The 21,016-nt window shown below is 39.6% G+C and overlaps 1 protein-coding gene across 2 annotated transcripts in view; it reads right to left on the minus strand.

The window, feature by feature from the left end:
* Nucleotides 1-21,016, minus strand: part of PRPF18 (pre-mRNA processing factor 18) — a 30,301-nt gene that overhangs the window by 5,506 nt on the left and 3,779 nt on the right. The window contains exons 2-9 of one of the 2 annotated variants that reach the window (XM_073652371.1): nt 20,070-20,147; nt 19,661-19,687; nt 10,322-10,426; nt 5,957-6,070; nt 5,716-5,862; nt 4,716-4,784; nt 4,375-4,515; nt 516-587 (exon numbers count right to left, since the gene is read on the minus strand). In XM_073652371.1, the coding sequence (XP_073508472.1) occupies nt 516-587; nt 4,375-4,515; nt 4,716-4,784; nt 5,716-5,862; nt 5,957-6,070; nt 10,322-10,426; nt 19,661-19,687; nt 20,070-20,147 (753 nt within the window). The remainder of the gene's footprint in view (nt 1-515; nt 588-4,374; nt 4,516-4,715; nt 4,785-5,715; nt 5,863-5,956; nt 6,071-10,321; nt 10,427-19,660; nt 19,688-20,069; nt 20,148-21,016) is intronic. The other variant, XM_073652370.1, reaches the window with a different exon arrangement.

Genomic DNA, 21,016 nt, shown 5'->3' on the forward strand with positions numbered 1-21,016 from the left:
TCGCTCTTTTTTTGGTCATGTTCAGAAGCAGCAGCATGATATTACAACACAGAACTGGGCAGTGTAGATGTGAATCCAGCTCTATGATAAGCTAAATCACTTACTAGATTTTGCAGCACAATCTGCCAGTCTCTTTGCCCTTAGTTTTGTCACCGAGCTACACCCATATCAATACCAATTTTAACCTTATACTTCAGTGAGCCGACAGTCAAATGGATTTGCTTGTCAGAGTAAATGACATTTTCATGATGTAGAGGGGACTGTGGCTTATAAGTGTAGAAAGTAGCACATTTCTCTGATAAGAAACGGTAATATCTTATATTCACTTGTACTATTGAGTTACAAAAAGTTTGTGAAAAGGACAGTGACCATTTCAGACAGAACATGTTGGATACAGGCCTCTAAAACGAAGTCAAAAAGTTTTTTCATAAAATCTAATGTACTTTTGTTTGAGGATTCAGCGGTGTTCTTGATTTCACATCAGATGCTAGAAAGCTGTATGGCACATTACTTACCTTCACATATTCTCTTTGCAGCATATATTTGATAATATCTGTGATTGACTCTTTAATGTCAGCTGGGAGATTCTGGATAGACAATTAAACAGAAGAAAACAGTGTCAGAGATGGTCCAAGACTGTTGAGAAAGGCTCAGGAATGTAAAAAAAAAAAACTAGCTTTCTTCTACTACAGATCAGACATAAAAAATACATTGGTTTATAAGCAACTTAAAACATGTTTCTATCTGTCCACACTTGTTTTACAGGCCAAGGAGAAAAACAATAGCTGACAGCTGCTGATCAGACAGAATACCATTTCCTGGTGGAAAGTACCTTATACTCATCCCCCCTTACAAAGCCTGTCACTCTGTACACTACTGTAATCTGATGCATCCGGATACTGGAGACAGTTGTGACCACAATCATCATGACGCAATACCTACTAGCATGTAGTATGGTAATTCATTAAACACACATAATAACAATACTATATCTAAAAGGGACACTAAAAACATAGTCTTATCTATATGTGTTGCCGGAGTATGGGGTGGGGTGCTAATGGTGGTATCTGTGAGTCTATTGTCTGTAAAGGTGCTTTCACAATGCGTTCTGGCACCCATTCGTTGGGCACATTCCCGAATCCCATTTTGCAGAGAGGTTCGGACGCAAGCCCTGACAGGACCATAGACTATAATGGTGCCGACAGAGCGAAAGTGAGCATCATTTTTGGGCATGTATGCCTACTAGAGGCAGACAATCAGAAGTAGTAGACTACTTCTGACTGCCCGCCTCTAGCAGGCATATACGCCCGAAAACGATGCACGACAGAGCACTCGTTCATTCTGTCAGCACCATTATAGTCTATGGCCCTGTGGGTACATATGCCGGGATCCCGTTTTGCAGACACAAGCTCCGACGAGGCCAACGAACGCAGTGTGAAAACACTCTTACGACAGCGTTCATAGCTGATGGACCAATACATAATAAAATAGTGATCATGAGGCAGTCAATTTTCTAGATTCTATCACCAATCTTCAGAAACAAATTCCAAGTGCGGTGAAATTGCAAAAAAAAGTGCAATTCCACAATTGTTTTTTTTACCATATTCACTAAATGCTAAAACTGACCTGCCATTATGATTTTCCAGGTCGTTACAAGTTTGATACCAAACCTGTATAGGTTCTTTTTTATTTAAGTGGTGAAAAAAAAAAAATCCAAAAGTTTGTAAGAAAAAATATATATATATTGCGCCATTTTCAGAGACCTTCAGTGACTCAATTTTTCAGGATCTGGGGCTGTGTGAGGGCGTGTTTTTTTGAGCACCGAGCTGATTTTTTTATCGATACCATTTTGGGGCAGATCCGATGTTTTGATCGCCTGTTATTGTATTTTATTGAAATGTTGCGGCGACCAAAAAACGTAATTCTGGCGTTTAGAATTTTTTTCTCGTTACGACGTTTACCGGCGATACCAAATATGTGTATGTTTTTTTATTATTATTATTTTATTTTGAATGGGGCAAAAGGGGGGTGATTTAAACTTTTGTATTTTTTTAGGTTTTTTTTAAAAACATATTTTTTTCACTTTTTGCTTGCTTCTATAGTCTCCATAAGAGACTAGAAGCAGCACTTGTCTGATCACCTCTGATACATAGAGGTGATCAGCAGATCACCACTATGTAGCAGAAATGCTCCTGTGATATGAGCGCCAACCACTAGGTGGCGCTCATAGCGATCAGCTCATGACAACCACTGGAGTCTGCCGCAGACCCAGGGTTGTCATGCCCACGCATCGGTGACCCGCGATCACGTGACGGGGTCACCGATGGGCGGGGTCAGTGACACGCTTCCGGCGCAGCGATGTTAAATGCCGCTGTCAGAGATTGACAGCGGCATTTAACATGTTAACAGTCGCGGGTGGATCGCGATTCCACCCGCGGCTGTTGCGAGCACATGTCAGCTGTAAGAATCAGATGACATGTGCCCGGTTCAGTGCGGGCTCACCGCCAGAGCCCTCACTGAACCGGGGGTTACAGCCTGGTGCGTACTAATACGTCCCAGGCTGTAAAGTGGTTAATTTTGAATGGGGCAAAAAGGGGGGAGGAGGAGTGATTTGAACTTTTATATATATATTTTTAAAACATTTTTTTTTTTTTAACTTGCTTCAATAGTCCCCTTAGGAGACTTGAAGCTGAGATCATCCGATCCAGGGCAGCTGCAGAGGAGCCCAAGAGGTAAGTGGACACATTTCCACCTCCAATGATAGTGGAATTGTGCATTATGATGAGCTATATGGACATCAAAGGGCCCATATACTGTTCTTGCATGGGGGCCCTCTTTTGTCTGTGTCTGCCAGTGATCCAATCGCTTGTGCTACACATAGCAGGGCTTCAGTCCTGCTATGTGTAGCAGAAATCATCATCTCCTATGAACGCCAGCTACAATGCAATGACAAGCACAGGGGTCTTCTACAGACCCCCAGCTGTCATGCCAACCCATCGGTGCCCCACGATCACGTGACCGTGGCAGCGGCACCGATGGGCGGGTTTTATGATGCTCTTCCGGCGTGCTCGAGTTATGCCGCTGTCAGTGATTGACAGCGGCATTTAATATGTTAACTGCTGCGGATGGATTGAGATAGCTGCTAGGAAAAATGGCCGGGAAAAATGTGGGCTCAGCGCCAAAGCCCGCATCAAAGGGGGTAGAAGACCTCGGATGTACCCAAACGTCCAAGGTCATAAAGGGGTGAACATCAGGAGGTGGAGCGGATGTAAACCTGTTAAATCCCACTGTCAATCTCCTGTCAGCGGCATTTAACACGTCCTGAGAGGGGCACGCGTCATTCCATGCTCCCATTGGCGCGCCCGTAAAGTGATCGCGGGGTGTATATGAGTTGTCATGATGACAATCAGAAGGCAGGTGATTTTTGTATTTTTTTTTTAAGGAAAGAGTAGTGACCAAAAAAACAACATTTCTGGCATTTTGATTTTTTTTTTGTTACGGTGCTTACCAATTAAGTTCATTAATTTAATATTTTGATAGATCAGACTTGTGAATGTGGTGAAACCAAATGTTTATTTTTTTTTAGTTCAAGGTGGGTAATTTGAACTTTTACATTTATAAAATTATATTTAAATAATTTTTTATTATTTATATTTAATATAGCCAGTATCTGCAGCAAGTGGAGAGGGCTGAACTCCTGAGCCTCCTCAACATGCAATCACCCCAGCAATCACATATATGTACATGAAATTGCATTAAAGGGTTAAAGAGGTAGTCCAATCTCCAATAATATATAATATATGCCATAAATGCCTGATAGAAGCAGTATTCAGTCTTGTGTAGATGGGAATATAGAGGTAGCTGGGCACGCACATTACTCTTTACTTACTTCAATGGGTGTTCTGAAAAAATAGTTTGTAAATTCCCATAAAAATTAATGAGGAAAGCCAGGCCACTAGCAATGGTGCAACATGGGGCCTTGTTCGCAAAGTAGGTGTGGCCCCCATCCATCATACAGACATTAAATTCCTGAGATGGGACACTTTAATGAGTGTTCTCACTTAGATCAGAAAACATTGGTTGTTTTTTTTTCCCATAAACAAATATAAATATATGGAAAATGTATTCCCCTACATCTTCATCATATATGAATGTTCTCCAACCAGTGGGTATAATGGCTACCATTACATTAAAAGCCATATTATTTGGTTAGGCATCGGATATAATTTTCTTCTTTCGATATTCAGTCTGTCTGAATAATCATATCTGAAAGTTGCTCCTGAGCTACAAAGGTCTGGGTGTGTGGTCTGCTGTTCATAAACTGTGAAAGAATGAAGAAAATAGCTGCTCTGTGCTTTGTTCAGTGGCCTTCACCTTTTTACGTAGTTTTCTGAATAGTGGCTTTAAATAGGACTCAGTTTGCTTCTGTGTGGCACTTGCAAGTTTACCCTGCACGCTGCGCTTAACACAATCTTCTCTTGCATTCAAATCTTTGGCCCAGACTCCTAGAAGAAACTTAAGAAAAAATAATGTTTAGTTTAAGTAGCCATCTAGTGGATAATGAAAATACTACAGCTCTGGGAAAAAATAAGCTCATCTGAATCTGTAGCTTTATGTAGCCCAGACAAATGTTATAACCCTTTAGGGACAGAATGTAAAATACACATGTACATCAAATGTAGGGAGAAAAAAAAATGTAACAAATAAAAAATTACCTTTAGGACTTTATTAATGACATCCATGTCTTTGTTGTCATTACCTCGTCCTAGACACTCTCCCAAAACCTGAAAGTTGAAAATACATTCTATTTAAAAAAACAAAAGCTCCAAAGCAAACAAAAAGACATAATAATCTTAATCTTGCAAAGCAATTATTTTTATTTAAAATGCTTTACAACCCAAGCTTAAACAGTAAAATAAGAAAAGAAGTATAATTTCAAGCACCTGTCCCAGCCCCTCTGGATGTCATGCGAATCCTACTTTCCAGATGAAATTTCTGCAGTTCTCTGCTTGAAAGAACAGGTTCCTACCAGAAAGCAAAATCTCTTCAACGATAAAGGAATAACATGATATGTCATGCCTTTAGTAGACTATGTATGTGTGCCCATTGCAGCAATGACTCTAGAATGCCAGCTGAATAGCACAGCAGTCACCACACATTCTGTATACTGGCTCAGCTCCTGAGCCCGTTCCATATACTGGTGCTGCACTTCTGCCATACATGTACGGTGCACATCTTCAAGGGTTTGGACATTTTTACCTTTTTTCTACTGCCGCTTGCATGTATTTATTTGCAAGCTACTTAAAAGCACCACTCCAGCGGGTTTTTCCTTTTTATTTCACCGCTGGAGAGTTATCAATAATGTAATGGCAGCTGATAAGTATATTACTAAGGGCAAAGAACTTACATTAGTGATACCACCCCGGCGGTGAAATTGAAAAAAAAACGCTGCAGTGGTGCGTTAATTTAGTTTCAAACCTGACAGCCAGCAGCCTATAAGCTCAGTCTCTAGCCCGTCTTCTTTCCTCTCCTAAATAGAAATACTGAAGACAGATTTTACCAGTGAATTGAGATAAGAAATGAGATTTTGGTACACATATCTATGAGGAGGTGGGAAGAAGCAGCTAGAGGCAGACACAGATACTCTGCTGCAAGTTTTCCTGAAATGAAAGTAGCATTTAGAGGAGAATATACTAGCAAAGTCAAAACACACACCTCAAGTTCCTCTATTGTGGTGTTTTCCTCATGAACTTTTAGGTCATTCTGTGTATCTTCTACTGCTGGTTCTTGACCAGTCACCAGCTCATTAAGATACTGCTGGTCAATCTTATCCAATGCAGCTTTCAGATCATTTCTTAATCCCTGGAAATGCAGGTAAAGTATAAACAGATTCATCTTTTCCAAATGGATATGCAAAACAATAGGAAATTTGCATAGGTTTTTTTCCACCAAGTACCTTATTGACTTCTGGAGCAAGAATTTCTATCTTTCGTAAGCGCTGAAATGAGTCGTAATCACTTTCCCCGAATAATCTGATGGGCTCGCCTCTCTCTCGCAGCCTCCGTATGACCTAGAAAATAGTAATAGATGGTATTATTCTTGTAAGAGTAATGAAAGAACAGACAAGCTGCAACAGAAATGGTATGTTCAGGCCTGGCAGACTTGTAGATTTATCAGTGGCGATCTAGCACTTGTCTCACTGTCAAAATACTATAGAGTACAAAACCTCATCCACATGTAGTAGTACTAATCTGGCAGGTAACAGGGCATTCTTCAGATCATTGCAATGCACTTTTTGTTTTTGGGAAAATAAAGCTTCAGAGAGAGGGGAGGGGCAATCGCATGCTTCTCTTCTCTCCTTAGAGATACAGGCTCTTTGAACATTGATTTTAATATGCTGACAGCTGGAAGTAGGAGTGGGAGTTTCATTTCTTTGCTTCTGCTCTTACAATTTACATAAAGCATTTTTGTTCATAAAGGCACTGTCTGGTATCCAGACATAAACCTGTCAAACATATGCCTAAAGAACATTCTTGCAAATATTTCCCTGGGAACATTGCAATTTTTACAATTGCACTTCTTATATAGATTTATATGCCAGACATCTGACCCAAACTAGTTCTGAGTATGATAAGCATCCCTTCATAACAATATCACAATTTATTAGGGGTACAGAGGTTCATGCAATTGTAATGTTGTACATCCTTAATTTAAATTGTCCACTAGAAAAAATGGAATGAAGTGATGATTTATACAATTCTTTCCCCTAAAAAAAGCAAGGCAAAAAATATAACTACCAACACTGATATATCAAACATACTGAGAGGTAGACCTTTGCATCCGATTTTAAACGAATGCTGTTTAGAGCCATGACTTCTGTTCAATGTTTACGGTACAGGCATTGACTTATAATAAAAATGTGCCAGGTTTCTAACATGTTTGATAAACTTCATTTTTCCCCATTTTTGCCAACAAAAAGCTGTTTACAGTCTACTAATTAATTCAGTGCTTGTAGGCTGCTACAAAGCAGGTCCTTGCTGGGCAACAACACAAAGCAGGAATTGTCCTAATAATAGCTGCTCTGCTGCAATTCAGTGGCGAGAAGGAGTGAAGGATCAGCAATCACATCATAAGAGCACAGGTCCTCCACGCAGGACATTGATCAGCAGCAGTCTGGAGACCAGTAAAGAACTACACAAGATGTAAGAGAGGACCTCGAGAACTCGTCTCTCCCAACCACCTCCAACATCACATTATTGCGAGGCGATCAATTTATATACGGAGGCGTCGCTAAGCATTAAAATAAGCTCTATTGGATGATCAAGGAGATCTGTGTCCTGCCCAGAGATCTTAACAGCTGATTTACATATTAAGAAAAATGTGGCTTTTACTGCAATAAGTCATTTAATCAAGGTATCATATTATTCAACTTCCTATGACCTACATGTCCATACAGAAGTTTTAGGAAGATTGATCTCACTTGCAGATTCCCTTTAAGTAGAGTTAAATATATTTATATAAAAAATAGACTGAAAAAAAATTACTTAGTAATTACTCAATAAATCAGTATTTTGCAAAAGCAAACAGATCATCATATATAAAATAGTAATACACCCATTCTCCCATATTTTATGATGCATGGTCTGCCAATGTAGGCATTCCTCGGAGGCATATCCAGTTGAAGTGTACTGTGGCACACAGACCCGTCGGGTTCATGCGCAGCAATACATGCTGACGTCCAATCAGAGGCCAGCAACTGATGTCGGAGTGCACGTGACTGGGGCACATGGCAGGGATGTCATGTACTCCCGTTGCTTGCACACTGAAATCAGCTGCCAGCTTCAAAAGAGGATGCCGTGAGCCGGGGGAGCGGAGGAAAGGGGAGTAGAATTGTTTATTTTTTTTCTATGCATTAAAGAACAGTGGCAGAATGGGAGCCCAGGATAAGGGACATCTATACCAGGATGGAGGACATTATATATATATGGGTGGGGGGCAAATCTTGGGTACAGGGCCCATCGGACACTAGTTACGCCACTGCCTGTATAGCCAGTTTAATAAATGAAAACAAATGAAATTTCTCTTCAGTCACTAGATTGATATTGAGAAATTTCATCTAGTTATATTTGGAATATATAAAGGCATTAGAATTAGGAACACCTTACTTTATTTTGTGAGCTACGCCAAAAGACAAATCATTTTTGAGCCCTTAGACTCAACTGAAAATTTTTTACAGAACTGCTGATCCAATGATACCCTGCCCGTTATCACTAAAGAGGATATTGGATTGGGGTTTATACAAATTCAGCAATTATGAAGTGCAGATCTGAAATGTTTTTGTTACGCTATACCTAATATTAGCACGAGAAATACAATTTCTGCAGTATTGGCAGCAAAGCGATTATATGTTGCCAATTCCAAATTAAACTCATGCTGATTGATTGTAAACCCAGAAAGGTGCAATGATATACTACCCAAACTGCTCTGTAAACCCTGTAATGGTGTTTGATGACAATGTAAACATTAAAGAGCTTCATAATTCATTTCACTTTTTAACGTTTGCCATCTATTTCATTACTGACAATCTTAAGAGTTTTACAAGTTAGCAAAATGTAATTGCAATTCACAGGTCATATATATTTTTATTTGACAGTGATGGATACTCAAGTCAAGGGAAATCCTGCAGCTCATTAAAAGTGGAGATTTTTCCAGAGCCATGGTGACTTTAACCAGCTGACATCGCAACCACACTGTTATTGTTGGAGAGCTCCATAGAAGAGCCACATCAATGCATGTGCAGAAATTGCTCTACATATGCCACACTTAATCCTTTACAGCAATATTGTGGATATGGAAACCCCAGGTACTTTTAAAGAGAAATAGATCAAATAACAGGATGCTGAAAGTTTAAGGGCTATAAGAGAGTTGTCTCTATGAACAGTGTTCACTCAATTTAATACGAAGGTTCAATTCATATTGAAGAAGCTTTATATAAGTCGTTGTATCTTGGACACTGGCATACCTACCAAATATAATGCCTGATAAGTTTATTCAGAACTGGTCTCATTTCAACTCACAAGGCTGCAGCCTAAAGGCCCCCATACACATTAGACAAAAGATGGCCCAACCCGCAGATACTGGTGAAATCCGCAGGCAGCCTAATGTGTTTGGGTGCGTCCCATCAGATGAGATCAAGGAAAAGAAGTCAGGAAATTTCAACTTTAACCCTCAACCCTTTTGTTTGTGGCAGAGATAAGCAGCATATCAGCAAAGGATCTTTAAAGCGCACCTGTCTGCAAGATTGTGCTCAGTAAACCACATAAAAACTGTCAGTTGGGGGCCATTACACTGATTAAAACGATACCTTGGTTGATGAAATCCGTCCTGTGGTTCTTGTGTAATCTTTACTTTCAGTTTGGAGATAATGATATGCCCTGCTCTATCTGGTGCTCTGCTTACATATTCATCTGTATGCTCTTATGACAGATCACTGCGCCTTCACTGGCCTGCCTCCTATTTTACCTAGCCCCGCACGACTAGACGCACTTTGTAGAATAGGAGGCAGGTCAGTAAACGATCACTGCCCTGTCATAAGAGCATACAGATGAATATGTAAGTAGAGCGCTCCCCACAGGCCGCCCTAGAGCACAAGCACATCATTATCTCCAAATTGAAAGTAAAGATTACACAAGAACCACAGGACGGATTTCATCAACCAAGATATCACTTTAATCAGTGTAATGTCGCCCACCTGACAGTGTATGTAGCTTACTGAGCACAATCCTGCTGACAGGTGCGCTTTAAAAACACGTGAACGCTCAACGTATGGTCGCATTTGTGTCATGTTTTTTTCTTCACAGATTTGTCACAAAACCAGAAGCATTTGCTGATGCCAGCAAAGTGAATGCAAATCCTGAAATCTCATGCATACGCTGCTTATTTGTGACTTGGAGATTTAAATCTGCAGCATGTCAATTCTTTCAGGTTTTTTATTTCAGAAATGTTGTAAGATTTTTTTCCCCCATTTGCGAGTTTGTGCAATCAGTGTTCAGTGAGTTTTTAAAGGTCTTTTTGAGAGAAAATAAAACAAAATTTTACTTTCAGCATACTAAAAATGTTGATAAAAACATTGAATTCACTATCCATAATGCTCTGTATGTAGACAGAAATTTTACTGAAGACTTAAAAACTGGCTGAATAATTTTTTATTTTTGTCACTATAACTACCACAGAATACACAGCCAATCTTGTGTGACACTGGCCTAACTCTCGTAAGAGACTCTACCAGTACAGTTGATTTCTATGAGTTTCGATAGCTCACCTCCTGCCTAGACAGAGTCATAGGCAATTTTTCTTCTGCCAGCTCTAGATCCAACACAGGGTTGTTTGAGGTTGAAGGCTTTTCTTCTTCCTCTTGATTTTGGACCTGATTGTAAAAAACAAAAACAATACATTTATATGTAAATTCGTGCAAATAAACAGGTAATACAAAACTGTAGTACATATACTAACATGTAAAACTGGGCAGTTCTAATAACTATCACTTAAAGGGGAATTCTCAAGGTTAGAAGTTATCCCCCTCACCAATCTCGAGAACCAGAGCTCTGAAGAGCTCAGTGTCAATACAGCAGTGATAAATCATATGCACTGCCACTCCATTCATTCTAAACGGGACTGTTCTCCAGCATTTCCATAAAAATGAATTGAGTGGCAGAGCGCATAATAAACCACCGCTCGATTCACACAGGCCTCTTGAATGGTGGGTGTCCCAGAGGTATGACACGCAGCGGTCAGTAAGCCATCCCATGAATAATGGCTAACTTCCAAACTTGAGAATATACCTTTAAAAACATGTTTTTCTAGAAAGTGTGAATTAAAAAAAAAAACCACTAAGAGACAATTAATTATGCGGACATTATCCAGAGCAAAATTCTATTCAGTTGGTTCATATTTAATAATTTGACTATCTACACCCCATGCAGCAAAAATATACAAGCGCTTAAATAATTTGCCAATAGGTTCTTGTGGTGAAATTAAAGAAATTATGTTTCAATGGTTTATCTACAAGAAGCCATAACAAAACTGAAATTAGTGGGTGCATCTGCCCAATCATAAGACAAGGGGGATCAAGCACATAAAATGCAATTCAGCTTGTCAAAACCCTCTTAGTAAGGTCAAACAGGCTATGCAAAGAAAAATGGCATCGGACCAACAAAGTCAACTAACAAGCAAACAGCGCACTAAAAATTCTTGGTATCCTAAAATGCTTAGTGCTGGTCCACTATCTGACCGGGTTGATTCACATAGAAAGCATGCAGGCAGATAAATGCTAATGATCCTGCACACTCCTGTACACAGTGCCATCAGCTGGATTAATGTCACACTGACAGCCTGCCCAGCACTGAACACAGTGTGCGTATGTCGAAATGCAGTTACCAGTGCAGGCGACATTGCTCTATCATTTGTGTCTTTGCCATGGAAACCCATCATATTATTGATGGCATTACCAGATTCACCATGGAAGAAGGGCTAAAGGGCACCCGGAAAAGACAATCTGTCCTATCTGCATGTTCCTCTATGCAGGTCACTAGTAACAATTCTCAAGTGTGCTTTCCATTATATTAGTTATTATCTCAGAGTCTGAGCGTTTCCTTTGGGTTCTCCAGATTACCCCCATAAAACATACTGATCATGTAATTAGCCTGCCATGACATTGGCACTGTTGTGCCTGTAAAGAAAGGGATATTAGACTGTAGAGTGTAAAACGGCAATTTACAGAACATGTGGCAATATATAAGTAAAAAGAGAAAAATATTCTGTCCAATGTGCGTTTTTTTGATTGATGATAATTTTTTGGGGGTTGAATATTACTGATCGGACGCAGCAACTTTTCTAGTTTATGTCAAATTATTTGGATAAACTAAGAAATGCCATGCACCAATTCACCTTCAGTTACACATAGCAGTTATGCTGCGGTTCTTGCTACTGGTTGTTTATCTGTAATAGCAATGGCTTTGATAATGGCCAGAGCAACTAGTGGTAAATTGTATACAGTTTTCGATGAACAGCAAAAAATAAAATTGCAACTCCTACGTGTGAATATTCTCTGAACCCCTTGCCTCTGCCACAATTTTCATTTAAGTTGGCATTTTTTCCTCCCCTTTTTAGAAGAGACATATATTTTTTTTTTCTGTCTGCAAAGCCATATAAGGGCTCGCTTTTTGAGGTTTTTTGAGACAGATTGTAGTTTTGAATGACACCATCCATTTTACCATACAATGTACCAATAAACAGGAAAAAAATGCAATTCTGCTATTTTTTCAGGGGTTGGATCCATAGATGGAGCTTTGTGACAGCTTTTTTTTTTGTGAGCCGACCTGACAGTTTAATTATACCAATTTAGGGAATAAAAGACGTTTTGATTGCATTCATTTAGGGAGGTGATTATTTTTTCACCTTATGGCGTTTAACCTATATGGTAATTTATTTTAAAAATATACTTATTTTATATAATGTAATTCTATAATACTTTAATATGGTTTGATTAACAAGACATTTACAAACGTGGTGACACCAAACACTTTAGTTTTTATTTTTAATGAGGGAAAGAGGTGAGTAATTCAATTTTTTTTCTTTTTAATCATTACTTCTTTCAAAACGTTATTTTTAGGTTTTGTAGTCACTTTAGGGGACTGAACCTGTGATCGCTTATAAAGGTATACTGCAATACTATAGTTTTGCAGTACAATAGTGTCAATTGCAGTTTTCTATGAAGCTCAACCTTTGGCCATGGCGCCACCATCAGTATTTGGTCAGTATTTTTTCTAAGGAGTGGGAGCCAAAACCATTAGTGGCTGATAAATGCAGAATTGGTGACTTGTTGCTATTATACCTTTTCTCTGATTGTTCCTCGCCTGATTTTGGCTCCCACTCCTGAGAAAAAATACTGACCGAATACTGATAGTGGAGCCGTGGCCTTTGACTGAGCTTCACAGGAATACCAAGATGGCAGCAAAAGGGGCCTCCAGCAGATCCCAGACCATCATGGTAACCCATTAGTGCTTCGCAGGAGGGGCGATGGAAGTCTGTGCATGCATGCAACGGTTTTATTAAAATACTGCAGTTAGAAATTGACATCATCTAAATGGTTAACAATTGGAGCTCAATTCTGATCGCTGCTGTTACAGACGCTTGTTATGCAACATAGCCTTCATGTACCGAGCATGGAGGGAGCATAGCTCCTTAGCCCTCCCTCCACACGGTCAACCCCAGCACCAACATACATATACATAATTTTGCGCTAAGGAGTTAAAGGCACCCATACACATTGCAGAACAGTCATCTTAACCTGAAGATGATTTAAGCTGGACCAGTTATCTTACAAGTATGGGGGCCTCCCAACTATACTTCAACTGATTAAGTTGGACAAATAAGGATCGGATAAGTTCAGTTTCAAAGCACATATTTGTCCTCTGAGGAGATAAGCGACTCCAGACAACTCTGGAGGTAGGTGTCCTCTCCTCTCCCCATTGAGAACACATCTACATTTTTGTATGGGCGGATCAAGGAAAACAGCTGATGGCCAAACCAAGTGAGCATTTATTGACAGCCATTCAGTATTTTGCAGTCGTTGACAGGTACTGCATAACAGCTCTTATTCTTCTGAATCTAAACTACAAAACCTAGAAGTGGCCACTAAACATTGAATAGAGCTATGATTTGGAGCACCAGAGCAATTAACAGTTGATTGGCAGGGTGTCGTATCTCCACTGATATTGATGACTTCTATGTAGGTCAGCAATAAGATCTCTCCATCCGATAGCTCATCAATATGGACAACTCCTTTAAAGCTGAGCAGAACCACTATTTTCTTAATTGCTAACACTTTAGGAGAATTAAATTTGGCTCTTCGACCCCAGTGCTAATTATCTAATTCTACATAAATAATGATGCTTATAAAGCAGCACTTTAATATATTTTTGGACAATAAGATGCACCTCACTATGGGACAGATTCTAGTTTTTAAACATCAGAAAATATTTTTCCCATTTCTCACTAATTAAAAACTTTCCTAGTGCTATACAAAAGTACAGGGGGTAACGTCACCAACGGGTATCGTTGGCTAGGGTTATTATTACTACTAAATTATACTCTGCAATGGCAAAGCCAGCAGCTTTCCCATTAATAGAGCTGATGTGTACATGACAAGTCAGTTACAATCGGCAGTACTGGTTGTTTACAAGAGTGTGGACAATTATTTCTATAGTAACAGTGATGGCAGATAAATACCATTACTGTATGGAGACTTAAATGCTCAGTAGTGAGCGCCTGATATGGACAAACATAGCAAATTTACTACTGGCAATGAAAAGAATCAAGGCGCATGGAGGCATATCGTCTCCCCTTCCCTGCTTCACTCAGCCCTTTTATGGTTACCATATCACACATTTTGCCCACCTAGAGGCTGGTGACAGTAGTTCTACTGTGTGAAAAAATAATACTGCTGGGCAAGTAAGTGAAGGGGCAGTTAGGGGATAAGCAAGGTCACTACACCCAGTACTAAGAGGTTACACTCCTCCTAAAACGCCAGCAAGGTACTGAGGATGGGTGAGCACCTGCAAGATGCTGGGGGTGGTAGTGTGGCCTATGTACTGCTCAGTATGAAGCCTTAAGATGCAGGATATTCACATGTACCTGTCAATACAGAAGTAAGAAAAGCTTTGGTGCTCAGGGACAGCAAGGAGGCTGCTGGCTCTAGGAATCACAGAGCCGAGAGTAGAGCAGATGGAGGAGGTAGCTATGAAGATCGTGATGACAGTCATAAGGGCAAGCAGTTTTTGAAAGTTTTGCCCTATCATTAGCCGTCAACAAGGTCTGGCACTGCCGAGTTCCGCTATATACCCTGAGGAAGGAATAGTTACTGACTTTGAAATGCGTTAACAATAAACCACTTTTATTCAACTTTGGATCTTGATATCAGCAGCGCATCTGAAATCTACTGTTCCTGTTTTTTATACAACTATAAGACGCAAGCCCTTATTATAGGCCCAAAAAAATACGGTAACGGATAAAGCAGGGCATTTTTTTTAGATTTGTCTATGTTTATGGTGTTACATCCAATGACGATACCACTTTACCTAAAGTTTCTAGAATGTGCAAAAATAAATAAATTCTATAATTTATACTGCACACAAAGGTGGCTGCTTCAGTTTTTCTTCAAGATGTGGACATGTAAGCAGACAACTGTATATAATGTTTCCATGGCTTCCTTTCTTTGTTTATGGTGGGTGATCTTTTCTAGGCCCCTTACTGGATTATAATGGGAGAAAACCAGTCATTGTGTGTGGTGGCACACGTATTCTCATTATTCCATTTCAGAATACAACTCTACCCTAGAGATTTCTTAGTATAATTTACTATACAATTTGTAACTGACTTGCACATATGGCTACAGCATTCATCTGCTGTTCTCACTGCATTTATCAACCTACACCTTAGCACAAATTAGATCTACAGCAGTATTCAATCTAAATGCAAACATTAGCAGTTGAGGCAAAAATTATTTTCTTTTCACCACTTCCTGACGGGGACAATTTTAGTTTTTGTCATGCCCCCTCGCTTACCCCCACCCATTAACATTATCGTATGAGGCCTTGTTTGTTTTCTGTAAGGGAAAAATTATAGTTTTTATTCTACTATGCATTCCTCTGAAATACAAAAAAAATTCCAAGCAAGGTGTAAGGGTAAAAAAAACAATTCCGCCAATGGTTTGGTTTTTCTGGTGTTTAGTTTGCAGTTAAAAAAATACCTAGCAACCATCATTCTTCAGTTCATTATGACTTCACTGATGCTAAACCTGTATAATTTTTTTTTAAAAAATATACAATATACACATACATACATACATATATATACATATATATATATATATATATATATACATATATATATATATATATATATATATATATATACATATACACACACACAGTACAGACCAAAAGTTTGGACACACCTTCTCATTTAAAGATTTTTCTGTATTTTCATGACTATGAAAATTGTACATTCACACTGAAGGCATCAAAACCATGAATTAACACATGTGGAATTATATACTTAACAAAAAAGTGTGAAACAACTGAAAATATGTCTTATATTCTAGGTTCTTCAAAGTAGCCACCTTTTGCTTTGATGACTGCTTTGCACACTCTTGGCATTCTCTTGATGAGCTTCAAGAGGTAGTCACCGGAAATGGTTTTCACTTCACAGGTGAGCCCTGTCAGGTTTAATAAGTGGGATTTCTTGCCTTATAAATGGGGTTGGGACCATCAGGTGTGTTGTGCAGAAGTCAAGTAGATACACAGCTGATAGTCCTACTGAATAGACTGTTAGAATTTGTATTATGGCAAGAAAAAAGCAGATAAGTAAAGAAAAACGAGTGGCCAACATTACTTTAAGAAATGAAGGTCAGTCAGTCCGAAAAATTGGGAAAACTTTGAAAGTGTCCCCAAGTGCAGTGGCAAAAACCATCAAGCGCTACAAAGAAACTGGCTCACATGAGGACAGCCCCAGGAAAGGAAGACCAAGAGTCACCTCTGCTTCTGAGGATAAGTTTATCAGAGTCACCAGCCTCAGAAATCGCAGGTTAACAGGAGCTCAGATTAGAGACCAGGTCAAGGCCACACAGAGTTCTAGCAGCAGACACATCTCTACAACAACTTTTAAGAGGAGACTTTGTGCAGCAGGCCTTCATGGTAAAATAGCTGCTAGGAAACCACTGCTAAGGACAGGCAACAAGCAGAGGAGACTTGTTTGGGCTAAAGAATACAAGGAATGGACATTAGACCAGTGGAAATCTGTGCTTTGGTCTGATGAGTCCAAATTTGAGATCTTTGGTTCCAACCACCGTGTCTTTGTGCGATGCAGAAAAGGTGAACGGATGGACTCTACATGCCTGGTTCCCACCGTGAAGCATGGAGGAGGAGGTGTGATGGTGTGGGAGTGCGGGGGTGCTTTGCTGGTGACACTGTTGGGGATTTACTCAAAATTGAAGGCATACTGAACCAGCATGGCTACCACAGCATCTTGCAACGGCATGCTATTCCATCCGGTTTGCGTTTAGTTGGACCATCATTTATTTTTCAACAGGACAATAAACCCAAACACACCTCCAGGCTGTGTAAGGGCTATTTGACCAAGAAGGAGAGTGATGGGGTGCTACGCCAGATGACCTGGCCTCCACAGTCACCAGACCTGAACCCAATCGAGATGGTTTGGGGTGAGCTGGACCGCAGAGTGAAGGCAAAAGGGCCAACAAGTGCTAAGCATCTCTGGGAACTCCTTCAAGATTGTTGGAAGACCATTTCCGGTGACTACCTCTTGAAGCTCATCAAAAGAATGCCAAGAGTGTGCAAAGCAGTCATCAAAGCAAAAAGGTGGCTACTTTGAAGAACCTAGAATATAAGGCTATGTGCCCACGATGCAGAAATGCTCAGGATTTTTTTCATGAGCGTTTCTGCATCTCCCTGGCAGAAAAAAAACACATGCGGATTGTACATGCGTTTTCCTGCCAGGGACATGCGGAAGTGAAGCGTTCTTCACATGCATTTCCGCATGCGGGTTGACAAGCGCTTTCCAAGCGATTTTAGCATCACTTGGAAAGTACTTGTCAACTTGGTCACACTATATAAATCCATGCAAACAGCATGGATTTATATAGTGTGACCGAGAGAATGTCAAAAAATAAAAAAATAAATGTATACTTACCCTCCGATGGCCCGCGCTGTCTTGCTTCACCGTCCCGGCTGCCGGCAGCGGTGGATTGAAGGACCTGCCGACGTCAGCGTCGCGTGACCCGTCACATGACTCTGACGTCAGCACAGGTCCTTCATTCCATCGCGAACTGCAGCCAAGCAAGGAGGAGCGCACCGCGGGCCGCCGGAAGGTAAGCATATATTTATTTTTTATTTTTTTATTTTATAGTTTTCAATGGTACCCAGGTCCGGAGGAAAGTCTCCTGTCCTCCACACCCGGGTACCATCCGCACATTAGAACGCGCCAATTATGCAAGTACAGATTCAGTCTTGCGGAATTGGCGCGTTCTAATGCAAGTCAATGGCGGCGAAAACGCAGCACTTCCGCAAAATAATTGGTAGTGCTGCGTTTTTTTCCGCAATGATAATCCGCAGCAGAAATCTCCGAAGCATGTGCACAGCACATGTGGATTATCATTGGGGGACATGGCAGGCCTTCTACCATGCGTTTTTTAAGCATTTCTGCAGCGTTTTTGCCGCTGCGGAAATGCTTAAAAAACGCATCGTGGGCAAACAGCCTAAGACATATTTTCAGTTGTTTCACACTTTTTGGTTAAGTATATAATTCCACATGTGTTAGTTCATAGTTTTGATGCCTCCAGTGTGAATGTACAATTTTCATAGTCAAGAAAATACAGAAAAATCTTTAAATGAAAAGGTGTGTCCAGACTTTTGGTCTGTACACACACACACATACATACATACATATTACACACACACATTTTGCTTATGTTGCCATTTTCTGAGTGCCATAACTTCTATTTCTTCAATTGACCAGTGTGAGGGACTGTTTGTTTCGTATGGTGAGCTATAGTTTTTATTGGTACGGTTTCAGGGTAGATACCATGCGTTGATCACTTTTTATTAGATTTTTGGAGAGAAGTGCAGTGACCGAAAAACAGATTTTGGCATTTTGATCTTTTTTGTTTACGGAGTAATATGTATGGGTTAATTAAAGAAGTTGTCCACTACTTACATTGATGTCCTGTCTGTAGGGAAGGGCATCAATGTCTGATCGGTCAGGGTCCAGCACCCCCGATCCTATGGATAGGGCATCAATGTAAAAGTAGTGGACAACTTTTTGAATTTTCTATTTTGATAGTCAGACTATTGAAGAAGCGACAATACAAAAAATGATTTTTTTAATTTAGTTATTTTTTCATTACTTTTGTTTTGGAAAAAGGGGAGTGATTCAAACTTTATATTTTGTAAATATTTTTTTTTTTCTTTTTCTATTATTTTTTCATTTCCTTAGGGACTTAAACCTGTGACCTACCTCTGTATACAGCGGATGTCAACAAGAAGGGGTTAAAATTAGAGGCCAGACCCACACATGCAGTTTTGGGTGTCAAAATCATTTATAACTAATAGAATATATGAAGAAGTGATCTTTATTTCTGCTTCCTATCTGATCCACGAAACGTTTTTTGGCCAAATATAAAAAAAATTGCTTTATCACAAAAACAGGCTAAACAAGTTCAGCAGGAGAGAAAAGAGAAACAATGCACTATGGGATGCTATCAAATAGGACATTTTGTACACGCACAATAGATTTCGAAAGTATGTGGTTAGAAGGTCACAAAACTATGTAATTTTCAAAATGTGCGGAATGGTGAGAAATACAATTTTATAACAAACGTAATAGGTGTGAATTGAAAAGCTTCCATTATCCAGTGTTCATATTAATGCTGCTAGACACATCAAGACATCACATGCTTAAGCCAAATGACAGCACACTACCAACAGCAGTCATTTCCAAAATGGTTTTCTGTCATCACAGATAAGATAGAGCCAAAAACCATTTGGACAATGTACCCAGAAGTGAAGCATGCATTCCCAAATCCTACCTTTTGTGCTGGCTTCTCACTTAAAGGCTAACAGTTGTGACAGATTAAACAAAGAGAAATGTTATAATACAACGTAATATGGAGACAAGACACAGAATGGAATTTAATAAGGGTTTTCTTAAATTATGGAAAACTGAGTTAAAGGGGAAATGGTTTGCTATAAAATGATAAAAGACCCAAAACTTACCTGGTCCGTGCCCTACTGTTAGAGAACGTTCACCAATGACATTCCCAACTACACACATTACTGCTGCAGCAAATCACTGGCCTCAGTGGTACATTGCTAAGGTCGGTGATTGACTGCAACACAGTGACCAAAAACTGGAGGTACTCATAACTATTGCATTTCCCTCTTTCTTCCCCCAATTTTTCCTGATCTCAGAAAATCCTTTTAAAGGGTATTTTATACCTTGTATCCACATCTTTCAAAATAGGCCTCCCTTTCTTTTTCAGCAAGTTCACTGCGTTTAAAATACTTCTTACTTTCCTGAAATAAAAAAAAAAAAGATGCTTATGCCTTCAAAAATAAGTTATAGTGTTGCATTTTTCTAAGAAATACAATGAGCCTAATAGATATTTACAACAAGAACGGAATTCATTTCCTTAAATTTGCCAGCTCATTATGGTATGATGTTTTAGGGTGCATGCTCACGATGCGTTTTTCAAGCGTTTTTGCTGCTGAATTTTCGCAAGGTAAACGCTTGTAAAACGCTTGGTAATCCTTCCCCCATGGTCCCCAATGTCAATCCGCAACTTCAATGCCCATGCTGCAGAATTTTCCGCAGCGTTTTTGATGTGCGGAAAAATCCGCAGCATGTCCTAATTATGTCCATGTCCGGAATTGCCTTCTCAATGCATTAGAAAAAAGCAAGCAATTCCGCATGTGCAAAATGCTTCAAAAACGCGCGAAAAATGTGTGTGAAATTCCGCAAGTGTTTTTCTGGGCAAGGACATGCAGAAATGAAGCGGAAATTTTCTGCTTCATTTCTGCATCGTGGGCACATAGCCTTAGATATCACCCTCTGATTACTGTGTGGGTTCATTGAATATTATTATATTATAACATCTGATGATAGAAGATCCAGTGGAAATTTAGAGAGAAAATATATTCCATGTCCTTATATTGTTCTACACACGTGGTCACACTGCTATGTACACACGTGGTCAAAATTGTTGGTACCCCTCGTTTAATGAAAGAGAAACCCACGATGGTCACAGAAATAACTTGAATCTGACAAAAGTAATAAATTAAAAATCTGTGAAAATGAACCAATGAAAGTCAGACATTGTTTTTCAACCCTGCTTACACAAAATTTTTAAAAAAATTAAACTTATGAAATAGGCCTGGACAGAAAT

This window comes from Phyllobates terribilis, unplaced genomic scaffold (assembly GCF_046119375.1).
Source record: "Phyllobates terribilis strain yellow unplaced genomic scaffold, ASM4611937v1 Scaffold_11__3_contigs__length_659146591, whole genome shotgun sequence".
In the NCBI taxonomy this organism is placed as follows: domain Eukaryota; kingdom Metazoa; phylum Chordata; class Amphibia; order Anura; family Dendrobatidae; genus Phyllobates; species Phyllobates terribilis.